At 42.9% G+C, this 21,576-nt stretch overlaps 1 protein-coding gene across 1 annotated transcript; it reads left to right on the top strand.

Annotated features, from left to right (window-relative positions):
* The first annotated feature begins 179 nt into the window (after window positions 1-179).
* hapstr1b (HUWE1 associated protein modifying stress responses b) lies at window positions 180-5,448 on the top strand. The gene is made up of 4 exons (XM_085409431.1): window positions 180-601; window positions 3,555-3,635; window positions 3,756-4,031; window positions 4,124-5,448. The coding sequence occupies exons 1-4, from the start codon at window positions 406-408 to the stop codon at window positions 4,360-4,362; spliced, it is 792 nt and encodes a 263-aa protein (XP_085265557.1). The 5' UTR covers window positions 180-405; the 3' UTR covers window positions 4,363-5,448.
* Window positions 5,449-21,576: the final 16,128 nt, after the last annotated feature.

Genomic DNA, 21,576 nt, shown 5'->3' with positions numbered 1-21,576 from the left:
CAGGCTATAGAAAATCTTCTGGGTGGGATCAACATTGTTTTTCTCCGACAATTTGTCTTTTTGTCACCGTCCAATCAGGCTTCGTGTTCAGCATCAAGCACCGCCTATAAAATTGTTTCTACCAATCTATTTTCAGCACATTGAGATAATGGGAGGGGCAAGCTCCAGAAATTCCGAGGTGTTGTCATTGCGTTCCTCAGTTTTGTGTGTTTAGCACTGGGTGTACGGGTGGGGTGTTAAATATCTACAATGTGGCTATAACAGCAGTTCTGGCTTTTATTTTGTGTACTTTGACGTATTGTTCCGGTATAGCACAGAAAAGTATAGCACAGCCGGGAAATTAAAAATCCTGTATTTTACACGAAGGTTAGCTTATAAGCTATTAGCTAACGCCTAACGTTAGCTATGGAGGAGAGGAAAGAGGAGGGGGAAGCGGAGATCCAAGAGCACGGCCCCGAGCACTGGTTCTCGAAATGGGAACGGCAGTGCTTAGCTGAGGCGGAACAGGATGCGCCAAACGAAGAGGAGTCCGAGCAAAGCCAGCAAAAGCTGTGGCACCTCTTTCAGAACTCAGCCACGGCGGTAGCACAGCTCTACAAAGGTATGTACAGAAGATGCCGGAATTCAAGCTAAGCTAGCCGCCTGAGCTAACATTATCGCTGGGCGGAGAGACACAAAGGGCACTATTCACAGCTTTTTCTCTAAAGTACAACCGGCGTTGTTTGTCACCGTTGTAGTTTGCAGTTGGACTGGGAGGTGTATTCTTTCAAACAGAGTTTAAAATCGAGTCTTCGTCGCTTCTCGTCTTGATTATCGTGACCCTGTTCCTTTTGCTAGCTAACTATACCACATGCTAACGCTAGCAGCCGCTAACAGCCGGTCACCGTGTCAGAGCGTCGGACAACAAGGCTGAATGTAGCTCACGGTGGCCTTAGCTGTCAGAGGTCTCACTGGTTTAAGGGATTGAAAAGAAGACACGCTAAAATGTCCCCGAAATAACGGGTTAACTTGCCGGTGCGGGCGTCACGGGTTTGTTACAGTTGTTCGTCGGTTATGTACACGATATGGCTTACACAAAAAGTGTTTTGTCTGCCGGTTATCAGTTATACAGCTAGTCAAAATGGCGAAACACAGGGAGGAGATGGTAGACTGAAAACAAGACATTTGTTGACGCTTAGTCGTAAATTTTTATTATAGCGGTGTTGTGGACGTCCAGAAGTTAACGACACAAAAGACGTTTTATACCAAGACGCAGTTCAGTTTCCTCTTTCTGGGTGCAATGATTTTCATTACCAGAACAAAATGGCGAAAGGATTACCATAAATGTTCTTGTTGAAAATTTGTCCTGCCCAGATATGTTTTTTTTGTTTTTTTTTGTTTGTTGTTGTTGTTTTATTTTTTGTTTTATTTTTTGTCTTTTTTGCTCTGACAGCCTCTCATCAGGACCAGAAACTCGCTGTAAATTGTGATCCCTTAGTTATTCAGATTTGTCCTGCAGGGGTTTTTGTGTGTTAAATGCTTTAGTTGCCTCGAATTGCCTTGATCACCAGTATATGGGATTTATTTGATGTCCTATCCTCAATATTTATGGAGCTCTATTTCACCAGTACAATTACGATGTTTGTCCACCACTGTCTAGAAATCCTGCTTGGTCAGGTACTTCTGTTTACAAGACCCTCCTCCCCGTGTGTCCTAAAATCAGGAACACACCTGTACATGAATACACTTATGAGCAGCCAGTGCAGAAAAAATGTAAGAGTTTCTAGTCAGGAAAACTGCATTTATTTTTTGGGTCATGAAAATACTATCATTGCATTTCTTTTAAAAATAAAAAAACTGGAGGTAAACATCGCACAAGTTGTTGATATTCACATAATTTTACTTAAGCATCCTAAGCATATGCATAGTTTTGAGAGTTTTAGTTTTAGCCTTGAGACTTATTGTGGTGGATACTGAATTTGAAAATGCTCAAACAGTGTTTCTCAAATCTGAGGTCAATCAGCCAGTCTGCTGACTCAGTCTTTAGGGTGTCTTCCATTGTAGCCAGAAAGCTATTAATGGATATGTGGATCATGACTTCCTGTTGTGTGCGTCAGTCAGTGTTTGCAAAGACACATACATGTTAAAAGGTGACAAAGTCCATGGTTTCTTGAAGATTAAATGGTATCTATTCTTTAGCTCCATGGCACCACAGCCCTGCCGAACTAAAAGTAAAATCATTTTAGAAGCAACTCGGTGGCCATCTTGTAGCACATTTTTAGTTTCAGTCCCCATCTGTACAAGTAGGAAGAGAACCATAGCCTCAATTTCAGTCGTTAGTGGAACATTAGTTAAGACAGTAAAAACTGTTACAAAAGTTTATCATCTTCACCTTAAATAGGGTATAAAAGCGTCCCATTATAGAAAAGGAGTATACTTTAGTCATTGTAGCACAGATGCAGAAAAGTTCCAGTTACACAGTTAAAGCAGTTATGAACCTTAATGTGCACAGGTGTCAGAACTGCATTATTAAGTAATATTTTTCTTGTTTTGGCTGTTTGACAATGGGACAGCAGCCATCTGTCGCATCTCCCATTGATTTCTGGGAGTACAGATTTTCCTCATTTTTTGAACTTCAGTGCATTAACTCATTGCCATCCATTCTCCTTCAGGATTTTCTGGTAGAGAACCAAATTCATCGTTCCATCAATTACAGCAAAATCTACCTCAAGCAGCAAAGCAGCCCCAGAACATCACAGTACCACAACCATGTTTTACTGTTACAGTGCTCTTCTTTTTATGGCATTCTGTGCTGGTTTCAGCTATTGTCTCATCAGTCTACAGAACATTTTCTCAGAAGTCTTGGGGATCATGAAGATGTTTTTTGGTAAATGTGACACAAGGTGGTGGTTTTCCCCTCAACTCTCCCATGGGTGTCAATTTTGCCCACTCTCTTTCTTATTGTTTATATTATGAACTCTGGCCTGAACTGAACCAAATTAGGCCAAATTGTTTAGATGATGATCTTGGTAGTTTTGTGACCTCCTGGATGAGTGTGTACGTTCCTGGAGTAATATTGGTAGGCCGGCCACTCCTGGCGAGGTTCACCACTGTGTTTTCTCCATTTGTGTATAATGATCTCATTGTGATTCACCTTTAGAAGTGCTTTTGAAACCACTTTTAGGCTGATAGAAACATAGTCATTGATATCTTGGCTATTGAGTTTCCTTAGTCATGGCATCATTTGTTGCTTTTTGATATCTTTTGAAGCCTACTTCATTTTGTCAGAGAGGTGTTTTAACATTTTTTATTTTATTTTTTTTTTAAAGAGGGGACAAACACTTTTCCATGGGACTATATAAAGTCTCAGATAAAAATCAAAATACCAGCAGACCACAAACCGAACCCGTTGCTGCAATTTGACCTTTTCTACACGTTATGCATCTGTTTATAGAGTAGATATTTATGTATTGCTCATTTAATTTTCTGTTCGTTCACTTGGTTTTTAGCTCTCATTTCTTTTTGTTTGTCTGCCTTTTGTTCTTGTCGCTAAAGAATAATTTTGTAATTCACAGATCGAGTATGTCAACAGCAAGGACTCTCCCTCTGGGTGCCCTTCCAAAATGCAGCCACAGCTGTCACTAATCTGTATAAAGGCAAGTAAAATGATACGGTTAACCATTATGTGGTTCAGCCTTTTTATAGCATTTTATATGTACAAGTTGCGATTGTTGTGTCCAGAGATACTGAAATTAGGCATCCTTGTATGTCATCAGAGAGTATGGAGGCCCGCCAGCGGAGCTATGACCTGGGCATCCACTTAGGCTATCAGCGCAGGAATAAAGAGGTGATTGCATGGGCGAAAAAACGCAGAAGAACTATAAGACGAGAAGAACTCATTAGCTTCCTGTGTGGCAAAGTTCCACCTCCTCGTACAGCTCGCGCCCCACCCAGAGTTTCCATGGTATCTGCGAGCAGACCGTCACCTTCGGAGACTGGCAGCTCAGTGGAGACCGACCTGCAACCCTTTAGAGAGGCCATCGCACTGCATGGTTAGTCAAAGCACCTGAACGCTTTATGAAGTTGCAAGGCTCGAATTCATATAAGTTGTCTTATTCTTTTTTCCCCATCTCTTCTTTTCCAGGCCTTAGTGGTGCCATGGCCAGCATCTCTGTGCGTTCTGGTCCTCCTGGTTCCCCAACTCACCCTGCACAGTCTCTCAGTCGTCGTAGGAACGGGCTTCATGATGTGGACCTCAACACCTTCATAGCTGAGGAGATGGCACTCCATTTAGATTCCACCACCAATCGTAAACGAGGCCCTGCCCCCTGTAGTGATGTCATCACAGACTCACCCACGCATAAACGTAACCGGATGCTCTGAACTCTTCCCACACCACTGATCCCTCCTCTGTCTGCTCCTCAGTGGCCAACTGGACAGCCGATGGGGACTCGCGCCTTGGCCAACCACTGAAATCTTCCTTAGTCGCAATGCTACAAATAAAGAAAAAACTGTTCTCAGCGTACATATTTAGCCCCTCCTTTAACCCACTCATTTTCTCAGCAGGAAATTTGGTGTTGTCTCACACGTCCTCTCAGTGGTAGAGTTCTGTTCCTTTTAGCAGATTTACTTTCCTGTTTGTTAGCCCTCTGTCGATCTGATACCGAGGCAAGCACACGTTACACTTGAAGTTCTCGACGTGCAGAATGTTCAGTTGAGATGGTGGTTGTTGTTTTTTTTGTTTTGTTTTGTTTTTTGGGGGGGTGGGGTTCTGGCCGGGCTCCTTTGTGCTTCACATTCAGTGATCAGATGGACCAGACTGTTGCCTGCAGTTTGCGGTTATCTTCCCCTCTTTCCTCAGGCATACTTCCTCCTCTTTTGAGTGCTCGCCAAACCAGACTGAATCCGGGCTCCTTGGGAGGCCAAACTCCCTCCCTGCCGCGTGGCTCAACTCAAAACGCTTTTCAGCGTGTGCATCTCATTCTGCTGCTGTGTTTGTGTATCTGACAGCAGAAATGCCACTTACTGTGTCGTACTTGTCTTCGCCTTTGAGAAAGCTGCTACAGTATCTCTGGTTTTTGTGCAACAAAGAGTGTGTGTGCGCGCGTGCGTGTGTGTGTACGCTTGTGGACGCAGGGTTCTGGCAAATTCAGTTTCCACTTCACAATTTTCTCTTTTATGAAATTCATCCCATTTTATTTTTCTTCAGTTGCTCTTTACAGTCCAAGCAAGGGTTTTATCACGAAGCAGGTCATTCATATCCACACAGATAAGTGGGGTGACGGGGTGGGGAAAGTGAGATGCATCTTATGTCTTTTATCTCTGCATTTTCTTTTTCTAACCATGCTGTTACCTGTTGTAACGTTACAAATAATACAAATGCGCTACGCACAGTTTCCATATCAGCGTCCAGGAGAACTCGATACAACACAGGCTCTCAAATTTTTTGCATTCTGAGCAGTAACAGTGTTTCAAAGGCTGCATCTTTGTTTGCATATGACCCAACAGTAACTGGGAGACTGTTGCCAATAACTCGTCTCTTGTTTTACAACCCTTTCACACCTGTGACTTCAGCTTTAAATCTAGAAAATTACAGGGGGCAGCTGCCTGTGAGCTAGTGGAGGGCCGATGGCTGTGATATTTTACTTTAGCCCGCTCATGGACTATTGGGTGTGTTGAGTCAACAAGGCACTTGTTTTTGCTGATTTCACACTGCTTTGTGATACAATCTTGTGTAATGTGTGTACATAACATGTAGGTGCTGTTATATGTGGTACATTATTGTAAAAAGGAGTGCAAATCCATTAGGATGTCCATGTACAATAACAATTCTGACATTAAAGAACAGTACAAGTGTTCAACTTGTTTGAGTTTTCTCACAGTTATGTTCCTTGTGTTTAGTGCAGGAGGAGTTTTTCTCGTTTCTGTGGTATTTTAATAAAATGCCTCAGTTGTTGGTCATAAAAGAACACTAAAGGGTAGGACGAAGTGGAGAAACCTGAGCCTTTCAGGTGTTAGCTGTTGCAGTGCTTCTCTGTTAACTCATGCCTTTTTCATTTGATACCAAGAATAAAGGATCATCTGAATGCTGCGCTCAGTCTGCAGAAGCAGGTTACCTCGGTTTGTTAACATTGTGCAATTCATTGTTGCCACCACAGGGGGGTGACAAACTACATGCTACTGCTTTAAGAGTTTTAAGCAGACACTTCCATGACAGGAGTTTGTTTTAATAAAAACAATCTCGTTAATCTAGAAGAAATTCTTACATGCAAATTTGTAAATTGGCAGCATTTACACACAGGGAGGTGTGTTGAAGGGCAAACAAAGATAAACAACAAATATGAATACCAGGGGAAGAACAAGCTGCAAGTGAGCAATGCTAGTGCTGCATTTGATGAGGAACCAGGAAAAATAAAAGGAAAAGGCTAACAGCAGGATTTATTTTATTTTTTTGTTTAAAAACAACTTTTTATTCTTGTAATATTTCTCAACCTGGTAATTAGATTTTTTTTTTTTCAGTTCACACAGTGAATGTAGAATATGCTTTTTGTCTCACTCTAACATCAGAAAACATCACTCTAGAATAGCTTTTTATTGTCACTGTTACAAGAACACCGAAAGGCAGTTTGGCATTTCTCCATGTGTGTCAAGTACACAGTAACAGACAAATTTACATTTACACAAGAGTTCTAGTGTTTCATCGGTTACGTGAACTAAATTGTTTGTCTACCCGCAACAAAACAAACTGGAGGTTTCCTGGTTACTTAACCACATTTGGCATCAAAGGTGCGAGAGTTGCAAAGGACAAACGTTTGATCCACTTTTGAATCCACCAAAAGACACACAAACCACAAAGGCTAACCTATTTCTCTTATAGCAGTTAAGATGCCATTAGTGGTGACTCACTGTGTTAGTCTGCAGCTGACAGACTGCTGCACATAGCTGATGAGCAGAAGTAGTAATGCACTTAGTTCATAGAGACAGTGGCATCATTTAACACGAGGGAAAAATGAGATTAGGGCAACGGAAGGGAATCAAGAACCGGTGCCAAATCGTCCCATCCACTGGCACCAGTACTTCCAAGCTTATCATTTCCTTTTATCAGTGCTGGCATGTTTTCATGACAGCTGCACACTGCAAACTAATGATGTCAGGCTCAGCAAAGCTTTCGGAAACTTGAGTCACTCATGCGTCTTGCTTTTTGTGTGTTTACAGACTGGGAGATAGTAAAACACTGGCACACACGCACGCACACACACACTGTATAAAGAATCAATAAGTGAGCTGATAAAGAATCAGATCTTTAAACAGTATTGATGAAGGCATTAGTATCAATAAGACCTTATCGATACCCTCCTCTTATTGTCACGGACAGACTGTCGTGAATATCTGACACTTTTTAAAGCTTAGACCTTTACAGATACAGTTTTGTGTGTCTTTTTTCAGCCTTTTTTGTGTTTCGTGCAGCCAAGATAAACAGCATCGAAACCATGAAACATTCTTCTCCCCTCGCTTCCATCATTTCAATCAACACACAAACTCTTCTCTCTGTGCAGTTAACGTTCCATCTCCATTAAACACTCAGTGCTTATACTTTTGGTTGTTTTTTTTTGTTTTTTTGCCATTTTCACTTAACTTTTTCTATTTTTCTTTTGTACTTTTATACCCGCAAGCAGCATTCATACCAAATCTGACAGCATTTCACCTTTGCAAAGCACAGGTGAGACAGGTACAGATAAGAAATCCCCAGTTATGAGAGCCACTGACTCACTTCATAAGCTTGTCTGTTGTTACACTATTATTTTTATGCGTACGTGGATCCCGATCAATGTTCCCTCTAAACTGCTGGCACGGTCTCTGCTCACAGAAACTCTGTGTTGCACACACACACACAAATCTAACCTGAATTGAAATTAAAATGAAAACTTTAACAATTCTGTTTTGCAGTGTTAGTCAGTGACTGGCTGCTCCCGTATGGGATTAGAACGATGCCACCTTATCCCATAGTCCAGCCAATAATGCGACTCACAGGCTATGACAGCGTCCTTATGTACCGACACCGGTGTTTTAGCAAAGCGGCGTGGCTGATGTGGAGTGAAGCCACATTAATGACAACGTGTACAACGACTGAAGATGTGAGCAGGACAGACGGAACAATTGACAGAAAAGGTATGGACTTTATACCAGTTTTTAAATTGTGTTGATAGGCCACTAAAACCAGAGTTATGATAAAAATATGCAATGTTTGGTTTTCTTCATGAATACTGTTGTTGTTTATATTTACTGCGGGAAGAAACGGTAAAAACGGCGTTTTAGAAGGAAAACGCTGGAAAGCGCTCTCCCTGTAAGCAAAACCAACCCCCCGGCCTCCCTCTCGCCACCACCACTACCCTTTCCTATTGGTCGAAAAATGTACCATGTCGACCAATCAAATGAGATGGCAACATGGCATTTAGTTGTTTAGGAAGGGGGAAGTTTTAGGAGTGACGGTGATGTTTTGAGATGTGAGAGATTTGCCACATTTAGCGCAAATCTTGTGTAGTTAGTGTGTAGTATAGTCAATAGTTTTGTTGTGTCAGAACAATGAGGCGACTGCTAAATGTTACAGGTGTTACAGCAGTGATACATCTCCTGCTGTCAGGCCTGCAGGTATCAGGCTGTTGTTCTCCTTTATCTCATAGTGGACAGAAATTGTTTTTTGGACTGGCACAAATAATTTGTGTGACATCAGATTTGATGCAGAACAGCTGATTGTTCTGTAAATAGTTTGAAATGTTTATTTATTTTTATTAAAAAAAAACAACTTAACTGCATTTTTAGGTAAACATATGCAAAAAACTTTCTTGTTTGCATAACTCAGTTACTTTTTTGAAGAAGTAACTATATAATTAATTGCCCAACATTGGTCATTATACTGTATTTTGCAGGACAGACCACAGACTCATACTCATAATACAAGTCAGAGCTTTATATAAAAAAAAGAAAAGAAAGTTGTGTTTTCAAAATTGGAGCTCAGGTTATTATTATTATTTTTTACTTCCAATAGTGTTAACATACTACACAGGTCATGAACAAGATTTTTTTTTTTAATTTTCATTGTAAGTGGGCTGAAGCAGTTAATTAAAAGTAGTCTAACATAAATGCTGTAATTTGATTATTTTGATCAACCATGTAACTAGGATGGATTTGATGCTGGCGTGTCTGCTGTTGCTCACAGTGGTCCAAGCGACCGCTCAGGGAGTTTGTGTGTTCGCTCAGACACATGAAAAATTAGAGGGAACATTGATCCCGATGCAGACTGATGGAAAGTAACTTTATATTTATAAGGGATTTTTAGTACTGGGCAGAGGCAGGGGGTGAACTGTCTGCTGCTTTAAACAAAAACCCCACATTGTTTTCCTAAAATAAGTAAACTCTCTCCTGATTCGATCATCGATAACTTTGAGGCGCACCATGGATTTTATGCACATTTAGGGTGGAATTCTTCCCCATAACAGAGAAACCCAGCTACTCTGCTAAAATAACAAAGGTAAAAGTGATTCCCCATTTTATAGCATTAATCTTCAGATACATTATATTGCCAAAAGTATTCATTCATACATCCAAATCCTTGAATTCAGGTTCCTGTTCCAACATGACTGTGTGCACCAGTGCACAAAGCAAGGTCTAAGGAGACGTGGATGAGTGAGTTTGGTATGGAAGAACTTGACTGGCCTGCACAGAGTCCTGACCTCACCCCAACAGAACACCTTTGGGATGAATCAGACTGCAAGCCAGACCTTCTCATCCAACATTGTGTCTGACCTCACAAATGCACTTTTGAAAGAATGGTGAAAAATTCCCATAAACATCCTCTTACACCTTGTGGAAAGACTTTTTAAAGCTGTTCATATTAATTATTACATCATATTAAAAACTATGGATTAAGAATGGGATGTCACTCAAGTTCATATGTGTGTGAAAGCTGCAGGCTTTCTGTGTATTCCATTCCTTGTCTCTGCCTGATCTGACAGCAGTTTTATTTGACCTGAGCACACATGCAAAATTGTTCTGCAAAACTGAGTCCTGCCACCTCCCTCCACTAATTCACTGCCAAAGAATGAACAGGAGGACTCAGATGTCCCAAAGAAAGAGTTGCCAGATTAATAGCGAACACTTGACCTCCCACTTTTTTAGACTCATCCAATTAAACACCAAAGTCTGATCTGTTCTGCCACTCCAACCGCCACAGAGATGCGCGATAGACACCGGCGCTGCCTTACACTGCATCCGGCTGGGATATCTGTTCCTCCTTTCCTGCGCTGACACGACACGGTTGTTTTTGTTTCATCATGTATCTGAAAGCTCTAAAGGCTGCAATTTGATGGAACCATGGAGGAGAAGCAGAGCTGACCGCAAGCTGTTTCACGCTTCAAAAGAAGCCCTCTTTATGTGCACGTGTTTGTGTGTGTGAGAGAGAGAAGGAAAGGGAACGAGAGAGTGAAAGAAAAAGACATGACGAGAAGCAACAAGTGCCTGAATGTTCCAGAAAAACCCCTCGAAGATGGCCATCTGGGCTGCGCTCACACACACACACACACACACATAAACACACACATATAGGTGTCTCCTAGGATGCCGTCTGGTCTGAAAGAGAGAGCTGGTATGTATCTTGTGAACCATCAGAGACACACACACACACACACACACACACACACACACACACACACACACTGTCACAGCGATTGTGTGTCTGTGTGGGCTTGACCATTAGGGAGTTTTCAATGGCAGACAGCTGGCGATCAGTGATGCACTTGTTATCCCTTGTGTGCGTGTGCGTCGACATACACGGCGCAAACACAATGGGTCGATGGTAATTGCTGCACCAGCTTGCACTAATTGATAGAGGACAGCATGCTCATACCCTCACACACACACAGGCACATTAACACATTAGCACATGCACATAAACAGAAGCCAATCAGGCAGACTGCAAATGTGTCCCCAGGGAGACAGATCAGCCGGAGATCAGGGGGTGGTGGTGGTAGATAGAGAGGTGGTGCAAGAAACCGGGAAGAAGGAGAGGAGGAGGAGGAAGAGAGGTTAAACACTCCCCAGAGACGGCTGCTAGTCAGGGCTCTTAGTTTTGTGCACATAGGCTACGGTAGGTGAGCGGTGCGTGGCGTGCATAAAAACACAAGGTCTGAGAGATTGTCTCCTATTTTTGGGTCTGCTGTGTTTTTGTGAATGTTTTCTCCTCTTCAAAAGGAGCACCCCATCACCACCACACACACACACACACACACACACACACACACACACACACACACACACACACACACACACACACACACACACACACACACACACACACACACACATCTTCTCAGCCCACTCCTCCATCTTTCTCTCTCAAACATAAACATGATGATACACACACACATGCACCCACAGATCTTCAGAGCTCCCTTGCGCACCAGCATGTCCCCGTCTTCCACAAACGCCATGACGAGAGAGAGAGAGAAAAACAAACCAAGAGCTGATCACCATAGCAACACGTTATATATCTTCCAGCAATATTTATCCAACCCAGAGAGGAGGGGTTGAGGTGGTGGTGGTGTTGGTGTTGTTGGTGGCAGCGTAGATGGAGAGGGGAGGCAGAGGTGGTGGCGGTGGCGTGTGCATGTGTGTGTGGTGTGCGTGTGTGTCTGTGTGCGTGTGTGTGAGAAAGAGAGAGAGAGAGGGGGGTGGGGGGGGGTCGTGATGCAACTCCTCTAAAAATCAAATGGTCATTATTATTAAGAAGAGGAGTTGCAGTTCGCTTTGACGGCCACAGGGAGGCAGCAGCAGCCAGAGCAGCAGGAGCGGCAGCATCGCCAGGCACCAGTCATGTGGCACGCAGAGATTACAGGCTGCAGGTTTCACCCCAGCTAAACACCACAGCAGCTTATTTCACTTTTATTTCAGTCGAAAGTGTGTCGAGGAGTGAAAATGTGGTATGAATGTGTCAGTCTGTCTGCGTGCGTCCTCACAGCGCGAGAGCGACAAGACCTGGACTGGGCACCAAAGGTTGAAAGGAGAAAACCTTTCCAGCTCGTCCTAAAACCCCAGCATCTCACAGCGGGATTCTGGGCACGCATTAAAGGATGGAGAAAATGATTGAAGAGGAAAAGAGATAAGAAAATGAATGGTTGGGCAGAAAAAATATAATAATAATACCACTAAAAAAATAAAGAGCAGGAATGGTTGCAAGGCCCCCTCCTCCCCAAGCATAAGGATTAGATGTTGTGCTGCTGGCTGCAGATGGGTTTGGGCTTGATTCTGTATGCGTGTGCACCGTGTGTAATATCTGTGTGTGTGTGTGTGTGTGTGTCTGGGTTTATTTTTTTGGGGGGGGGGGGGGGCTGGGGGCTCAGGAAGTAGGTTCAGCAAGGAGTGAGGAGAGAGGGAGAGAAGAAGAAAAGGAGGGAGAGGGGAGTGAGGAGCATGAGAGGAGGGAACAGGATGAAAGGATGTAGGTGAGTCTAGGAGGAGAGGAGGCCCAAATCCTCACTGAGCTCCTGGGAGAGAACAAGGAGAGACATGCAGAGACTAATGATGTGAGAAAAGGGGAAAAGTAGAGGGGAAAACAGGAAGAGACTGACGGTGTGTGTGTGCGTGTGTGTGTGTGTGTGTGAGATGTATAGATCGGAAATAGAGCCAAAAGTGTAAGTAAAGCACAAGTCTCCTAGCTCGCATTTTTATATAGAAAAACCCAACAGGACCTGACAAGAGTCTGATAGAATCAGCGCAGCTACATGTTCACTCATCATACACTCCTACACGCTTGCCCTCACGCACATACTCACAGTCCCACTTGCCCTCTCTTCAGCACTGCTTCATTTTTTCCAATATTCTGTGCTTGGGGTGGTATTCCGTTTTGGTGCAGTTTAAATTTTTCAGCAGGTTCACCTGGTGTGACTTTGGGAGCCATTAGCCTTCGACTGGGCCCAACCCGTGCAAGCACCTCAGCAGGTCGACTGCTCACAGTTCGGGGGGGCTCGGCGGGCCCGTTCGCCATTAACTCAGGGGGAAAAAACTGAGTCTGCAAAACATAAAATTGTTGTTTTCAGCCCAGGAGTTGTCGCACTCCTCTGTTGGAGTTTAAGGGCATAGCTTTGCTGGCACTGAAGCTTCTTCTTTTTCTTTTTTTTAATGAATTGGAGAAAATCAGTCCATAAACATTTTGATTGTGGATCAGCTGTGAGTTCTGTAATGAAGCTGGTAATTCAAAGATGGCTTTAATTTGTATTGTTGTGAGTTTGCAGACACGATAATTACAAGATATTAGGAATTCTTTGTATTTTTTTCTTTCATTTTACGCCCTGAGGGTTACTTGGTTAGCTCTGTTGCCTCACAGCAAGAAAGTCTTTGGCCGTGTGGGTTCCTCTCTCAGTCCACAGACATGCGTGTTAGGTGGAGATTCTAAATTGGCTGTAGGTGTGAGTGTGTGTGGTAGACAGCCTGGTAACCTGTCTGTGGTGTATCTGCTTCTCCCCCTATGACAGCTGGGATAGACTGGATGGATGATTACTCAATTTCCTAATAATTATCTTTAATACTGCAAATGAAATTTTTTGCTTGTAGTGACATAACTGCTACGTCCTCACCCTGATCTCATGTCGCAGCTCCACGTGCAGCTTTTTAGCTTCTTGTTTTGGTTTGCAACTTGATTGTTTCGTCTCTCTGCTGTCACCAAAATTGAGCAGCAGGGAGATATTTTCCACTAAAGAAAAGATAAACTGCTCTAACAAGCCCCACTGGTTGACAGGCAATTAGCTGCTAAACTCAGGAGAGCAGTTTAGCTACAAAACAAAGAATGAGTTGGTTGAGGCCCAAACGGGGTCGTCAGGTGCCCAGGAACACGTCTCTAAATGAATGTCAAAGGTTTTTCCTCTGTACATTTTGTTGCCTGAAAGTAGCTGCAGGCAAACAGCCAGAGTCTAAAGTAAAATTGCACGATGCAATAACTACACATGGAGGTCCTTTGCTGCAGGAGGTGTTTACTCACTCCTTTGTCAAACCTTTTCCAGTTGTTGATATGTCACGGCTGTGTGTGTGTTTTTTTCTCCCCCTTTTCTTCCCTGCACTGTTCCCTCCAAGTAGCGAAAAAAATAAATGACTGCAGAAACCCAAGAATCATCTGGTGGACATGAATGTTGCATAAGGCTGTCCAGCTGAGAAAAGAGGTATTTTGAGCCTCTTTGAGATGAAGAGAATTCAGCAGAAAGGTGTGAGACGAACAGGTTGAGTTCAGAGGGAGCTCGGAGACATGTGTTAGGAAGCATCAGAGAAGTACAGAGAAATCCTTGTGGTGACTCGGAAGGAGGAGGCAGCTCATTGACCTGGCTGTGCTCTGCAGGTACAGGGACACATTGCTCTTTAGCCAGATAACTGTCTGAGGGAAGGAGAACATTTTTCAGGAATTTGTACATCGGCTACACGTGTAATTTGGAAAGTAGTTCTCGATGGTTTAAAAGGGTCTAAGCATTTTTCCTCGGTGGAGGTCAGTAAGAGAGCTCATTTAGAAAAGGCATAATTTCCATTTCAGCTTTGGGGGAGCAATCTGCTGGGAACTGCTCAAGACACTACAATTATATCCTTCACCACCATGTGCACTGTGCTCTTAATGGGTATTATTCATGCACATTATAAACACCAGAATCTCTGTGTGTGGTACTTAACATGACATACTGGCCTAAACAGTGACTGTGTGCTGTAATTCAGACTTAATGAGCAGCAGTCGACGTCTAATGGGGGGGAAAAAATGCAAAATTTATTTGATAATTCAGTGAACAGTTTGGCATTCTCCATGGAATTCTTTGTGGCAATACATTAGCTAGCTTTAGAGGTTTTTTGACCACCGACAGTATAAAAGATGGACACAGGCAGCCGCTGGTTAGTAAAGTCCCATTGCCAAGCATCGAGTGAAGAGAGGATCGTGCCGTGAAGTCCCACGAGTATTCTCCTTTTCGACTCTTAGAATGGCACTAATTTTAAATGTCGTAGTCATAAATATACATTAAATAATTGACAATTATGTCTCCCATCAATTTGATGCTTTCTCATAAACTTAGACTGAATCCATTTAAAGGAGGAGGCAAATCTTTTTGTTGCTCCATCATCTTGAAGGACATCACTGTTCCGCCTAATGGGAATGTGGCTATGCATGTGAATAAGCTAAAGGCAGAGGAACAGAGAACTCATAGGTGTTTGTGTGGCATGGAAGCAAATTTTAATACACCTGCACCTTTACACTCTAATATGAAGGATCATACTCTCACACCCTGAGAAGGAGTCACCTTCACCAAAGAAGCAAAAACCCAAAGGAAAGACACAATGTGGCCGGCCTACCGACAGAATGAGAGTAAATATTGGAACAGCAGCTTTTCCCAGATGGAGGGAGTGTCAGAGAGAGGAGGATTATAAAGATCTTTGCACATGGGCTTTGAAAAAAGAAAAAGTTTCTTTGATAAAAGTGTTTGTCCTACCGTGGCCACGACACCATCACAACTTCCCTTCCAAGATGGTTAGTGAAGTGTCACGAAAATCTCAATATAAGGCAGAACTGTACCAGGCTATAAACATGCTTTTTAATGCTGTAAAGTTTGAAGTTTTTTAACATGGCAGTCTGATGGGAATCTCAGGTGGCCTCTTGAGTAACTGCAGTTTAAAGGGTTCATTTTTGTGCCCCTTGGTTTTGCCATAATTGCCTTTAAAAGTTCAGTTTTGTCACTGATGTACAACATGCCAGTCGTGTTATATCTCGAAAGGGGGAAAAATACACATGAAAATGATTGTGATTGTAGCTTGAATTAGCCAGCTTTAGTTACAGCCCACATAGCAGACAGGTCTGGCCCGGATGTGGTGTCAAGCTGGCATTGCTGGCTGACTTCTGGCACGGTAAGTGGTCAACCAGATGTGGGACAGGTCTGGCAATGATGGCACTATTTATGTTCCCATTTTCCTGTTTTAGTTAGAAGACCCAAATGCCATGTTCCAATAATATACTGCTATGCAGGTTTGACAGGTTTGTGAGCGTACACTTTATCCAAAACCTACTGAGGGTTTACCCATGTTTACCACCAGGTGGCTGTAGCTCAGGAGGTAGAGCAGGTCACCTACTGATCGGAAGGTTAGTGGTTTGATCCCTGGCTCCTCCAGTCTGGATGTCAAGAGTATGAATGTAGTTAGGAAGCACTCAGTTTAGAGAAACTGTGTGTGATTGGGTGGATGTGGCACTTTGTATAGAGCACTTTCAGTAATCTAGCAGAGTAACTCAAAGTGCTATATAAAAATCAGGCCATTCACTGTCTGAACGGAGTTTCAACATGTTACTTTTTCATTATGTTGTTCCGGCAAATGTTGTTATTACATGGCTTGATTAAGGTACACATTAGGCTGACATCTGGGGCCAGAGCTGAAACTGTTCTGGGCCAGCACACAGCAGTGTGTCTGCAACTGGCCCGTGGCTGCACACAACTTACACATGGCCCACATACCGCAAAGAATGACGGCCCTTTGGTGGCCCAGATCAGGTTTGCCAGAAGTAATCCACACATGGGCCAGCACAGGACCACCAGTGTGTCTCCAACTGGCCTTGTGCTGGCCTATGTGTGGGCCACCTCTGGCAAACCAGATCTGGGCCTACCAAAGGGCCGTCATTCTTTGCGGTATGTGGGCCATGTGTAAGCACATTGTGTGGGCCACAGTGTTGGGACTAACGCGTTATTAAGTAACGCGTTACAGTAACTACATTATTATTGTGGTAACGAGCACGGTAACTAGTTATTATGCCAAAATCAGGAACGCGTTAGTCATTACTGGGATTTAGATAGGGTCGTTACTCGTTACTTCGTGTGGTGGCTATCGCGGAGCTTCCACAGATTCAGTAACATTAGCAAGTGGTGGAAGCCAGCAGGTGGATGAAGGAAAGGGGACGCAGAAGGAAAAGAGACCCGAGGCGGCCGCCGGTCCAAGTGTGAACTGAACTTCAGGTAAGAAGTTATGACCTGCAGTCTCTCTGGGTCAGATATGAACCAAGTTTAGGTGGAGTTTATTTTCGTTATTCTGACTTTTTCCGTACTGCGTGCTAGCTAGCATGACGGAGTTTCTATACAGCTGGGTGGTGCTATGAAGTTAATGATGTTGAACTTTATTTTGTTCATAAGTTATTAGAGTTGCCAACCGTCCCGTCTGGTATTCAGAGAAAATATTACGCGTTTCTTACTGAGGTGAAAAGGAACAGTTTGTCCCGGACTTCAGCTACAATGAAAAAGGCACAAAGCTGGAGTTATTCTGTGTCTTTGCTGCACAGCTGCCTCTTCTTCTCTCATCCTCTCCCCCTCCCTCTCCCATTTCTACTTCAATCATGAAAACTGATCAATGATCAGCTGATCGGCTTTCTTGTTTGTTTATCGCCCACTTTGCGCCGAAAGAGGAAACCAGCGGATGTCGCGCTAAACAACAGCAGCACGTTTAAGCTTGATCAGCTGTTGTTAGAATTTATTTAATATTAACTTCTAGTATCAGCTGATGTTTGCTGGAGCCACAGCTGCAAAAAAGCTGCTGGTCATGATATGGTTTGGTTATCTGGTGAGAGGGAAACATGAAGATGAAACCAGGAGACGTCCTTACTGAATCATCAGAGCTGTGATGGAGAAACAGGTTTACCTTTTAGGTCACATGAGTGAGTTGAAGGGAAGTTATGAACTGTTTCTGAGAGACAAATAACCCCAGGATCCTTTTTTAGGTAGCTGACAGCTGGTAACTGTGCAGGGGCGGATCTAGCAAAGTGTTGTCAGGGGGCCAGGTAGGGAATTAACAGGGAGAGGGGGGCACAAAGAAATACTTTTCTTTCTTATTCTCATTTAAAATGTCTAGCTTTTAAAAAATAATTATCTGAATCTTACAACAAACGATTGATAGATTGATGCATATATACCATCAAAACAGTGTACATCACTGTCACAACAGTGTTTATTTTCATTCAAAGGCTTTATGATTTTTCCTATAATGGTGGGCCAGTCTCTAGTCAAAATGCCCGGGACAATTTTTTTGTCCCAGTCCAGCCCTGTATGCAGCTCATCTGCAGTCTGGTGTTACCTACATCTTCCTATTCAGAAGGCAGAATTTCCGAGTTCTGAGTACAATCGAAAGCACCACGACTGCAGTTTTTGTGTTGGATGTAAAAGGCGCACATGACGCTGTGGAGTAGGCTAGAATCATGGCAGTAGTCAATGACGGTCCAGGCGTGGGATTTCTCTCGTGGAAATATGCACATTATCTTTTCCTTTCTATTGGTAGGTGGCACAGTGCACTTGTGGCAAGTAAGCAAGCTAGAAGACTGGCAAAGTAATGGAAGCAACACATTAACAAGAGAAGTCTGAGTAAAACCAAAGTTACTTTCCCTAGTAACTAGTTACTTTGAAAGTAACGAGTAACTTGAAGTAACTGAGTTACTTTTGAGAGAAGTAACTAGTAATGTAACTAAGTTACTATTTTAAAGTAACTTACCCAACACTGGTGGGCCAGATGGTTTTCATCTACAAGTAGTTGCAAAATTGACTGGCTTTGAACTCCATGTAGCACTTTTCTAAACAACTTAGCAGACACTGTGCAGCTGCCACCTCTGACCTCAGCCTCTGTCTGTCTGTGTCTCTTTCCCTCATAGGTCTGAGGAGAGCTGAGATTGCAATGGACACTCTATAGAGTTAATTGAGGGGCATAAATGATTTACATGACATATGAGCGATGACAAGTCCCCTTGCCTTCTCATGAAATTACACCTGTAAGTAAGTGGAGGATGCGTGGGTGGATTAGATTCATCTTGACATGTTGCAACGCTTAAAGGAAAGCTTCTGAGTGTTTAAACTCTGCCACATGTAAACACGCTGATAGAAACCGGCTGCTGTAATCGCTCGCACTGTCGTTAAGCAAAGCGGAGTTCCCTTTGTGTTTTGAAGATGATAGAGAAAATCTTGCCTTTGTCACATATCGAAATGTATGTTTAGCTCAGACAAAGCTAAACCCGCCCTTCAGCAGTCAGGATATGGATCAATAGCATGAAAGATTACAGCAGCTAGCAATGCTCAGGGCACACAGCTATTGTACCAAAACTAATATGAAAATCTATACCTAAGCGAAACCCTAATATATGTAGCGAATGCTGAACCATTTCTTTTTGTGTGTGTGTGTGTGGCAGACATGGATGGTGGTCATTTATTTTAAATTTTGAGCAGGTTTTAGGATGAAATACACTCATAAAGCACACAAAAAAGCCAATCTGGTAGGATTCCTTCCTTCTACGTCTATAGCACGCAGGTCGCAGGAGTTTCTGCACAGGCTTGCTTCAAACACATCAAGATTGCCCGTTGACTCGGTGACAGTGAGCCGATCTGTGCAGCCACTGATTACAGCTGGACCTCTCCTTTATCTGAATGCACACCACCTTTCCATCTCTGCCAGCACACAGCGCTACTTGGAGCTCTGTCCATTTTCACATCTCTGCTCTCTCCCCGAGGACCCAAGGACTGTTTCACCAGATTTGCAACATGCGAGCTGAAATGTAAAACATGAGATCATTTCCCCCAGCTTCGTTTTGACACATTTCACAGATCAAAACAAACACCACACCGAGCAACCCGTGCGTGAGCATACGAACGCCCTGTCGAGTCATCCATAATTTGCAACCGTTTGTGAAAAAGCGTCGGCGCACCATTCGTGATTCCCGTGTGTGCGAGTCACCTCTGAAATTGTTCAGGGCAGATTTTAGTTTCCAGAGTCCTGAGGCTCCGGAGAAACCAGACTAAAACTCTTCTGACCAGAGGGCAGTGGACCAATACATTTTCCTCACACTAATAACAGAGGAGTCTGGGGAATTTGTTAATCCTGTGTTTTGTGGATTTATAACGGCTTATCTCTGTTTTCCCTGAGGTATCCTGTTAGAAGTGCTGAAGGAGTGTGAGGAGCCAGGGTCACAGCTTTGAGCTGTTCAGTCTTTTTACCCTCAGAGTGAGAAAGCTGGGTTTTAGTTGCCTGGTATCAAATCAACCCTAATCCTGCAGGAGGATCTGGAAGAAGTTGGAGGAAGTTTCCAGGGGAAGTTGAAGGGAGGAAGTCATCTGCTCTGCTGCGACCTGGATAAGTGTTGAGAAAGTACTTGGAAAATTGTAGAGCCACAATATGATGTTTTCTTGAAAGCTATATTTTCAGACTTGTTTCCATAGTAAACCACAGTATCTTCCTTTATTTTTTTATGACTATGACAAGATCTTGCATTGATGTAAAATACAAGGCTTCATTTTGGCTTTAATTACTATGTGGGCTTTGTGGTGTAACTAAAGGCAGTCCACCGTTTGTGAAGATGAATTCTGAATACACAAAAAGTCAGTGTGAGAGTGCAGCATCATACTGATTCTCCCTTGTTATAGCAGTGGGAAAAATGAGAAACATCTTTAAAAGACACGATGAGTGAAAAAGGACATCTGCTCATCGACTGTCATGTCCTGATGAAAATGAGCCATGATCCAGTAATGTAGGGCTTTAGCACAAGTGTACGTGACTTATCCGTAATTCCGGAATAATATGTGCAGGAATCAGCATGAATTATTCTATGAATAAATGCATGACATATGAACTCATGAGCATTCATGCTAATAATGGAGGGTGATGTGTGGCATTAGCCTGCACTTGGCACATATACATTAATTAGCCTATTGGGTCAAATGAGCCTTCAGTGGTACTTCATTGCAGCTAAGTCCAAGTAAGGATACAGTGTGGAGCTTTTTTGAGTTTAAATAATATATTTCACTAAAGTCTGATTCAGGTGAGACTTAATTTGGGATGTTTTATATGGAAATTATAGAAGTTTTGAAACATCTAGCTCCAGTCCCTGGTCTGTCTGTCTTCACACTTCTTCATCTCTGGACTTGCATTCATAATCATAGTCAACACCCCCTTTAAACTGTAACGTTTTATATATCAGGAAGTTAGAAAATAATCTTGCAATCAGAAGTCCTTAAAATTAGGTAAATAAACAAGCTACAAACATGATATATTATTATACTGTTCCATTATTTCACAAACACAAAGCCAAAATGCAGAAGCAGTGTGTGAAAATAATGTATAATCTTACTGCCTCCATAGGAATTAAGAGGGTAAGTAGCTGCCAGAAGCAGCTAATTAAATGTATTTGATTAACTGATCAGCTGTTGCTACACATCCACCTGGGAAGGGAATGAAACCATTTCAAAACACAAATGGAAACAGGCACTGATGAGACAGTAACAAGACAGTTGTCAATCTTCCTAGAAGTCAATGCTCAGAAAAACTAGCCGACGTCCTCCATAAAAAACAAAACAAAAACCAAAGAAAAAAACATGAGCTCATCTCAGACCCTACAGGCCTCAGTTAGCATGTTAAATGTTAGAGCTCATGATAGCATTGTTAGAAAGAGACTGAACAAGGAGAAAGCCTCTTCTATCGAAAACAAACATGGCCGCATTGCTTATGTTAACAAAGTGAAGAGGTTTGATCATGTGCTGTGTTTGAACAGCACCTCATACGAACTGTCAAGGA

Source organism: Rhamphochromis longiceps, linkage group LG6 (genome assembly GCF_057381845.1).
Source record: "Rhamphochromis longiceps isolate RC_006_pf linkage group LG6, R_longiceps_female_GT1.1, whole genome shotgun sequence".
In the NCBI taxonomy this organism is placed as follows: Eukaryota; Metazoa; Chordata; class Actinopteri; order Cichliformes; family Cichlidae; genus Rhamphochromis; species Rhamphochromis longiceps.
The sequence above is the reverse complement of the archived record's forward strand: the minus strand, read 5'-3'. Positions and strand labels throughout refer to the sequence as shown.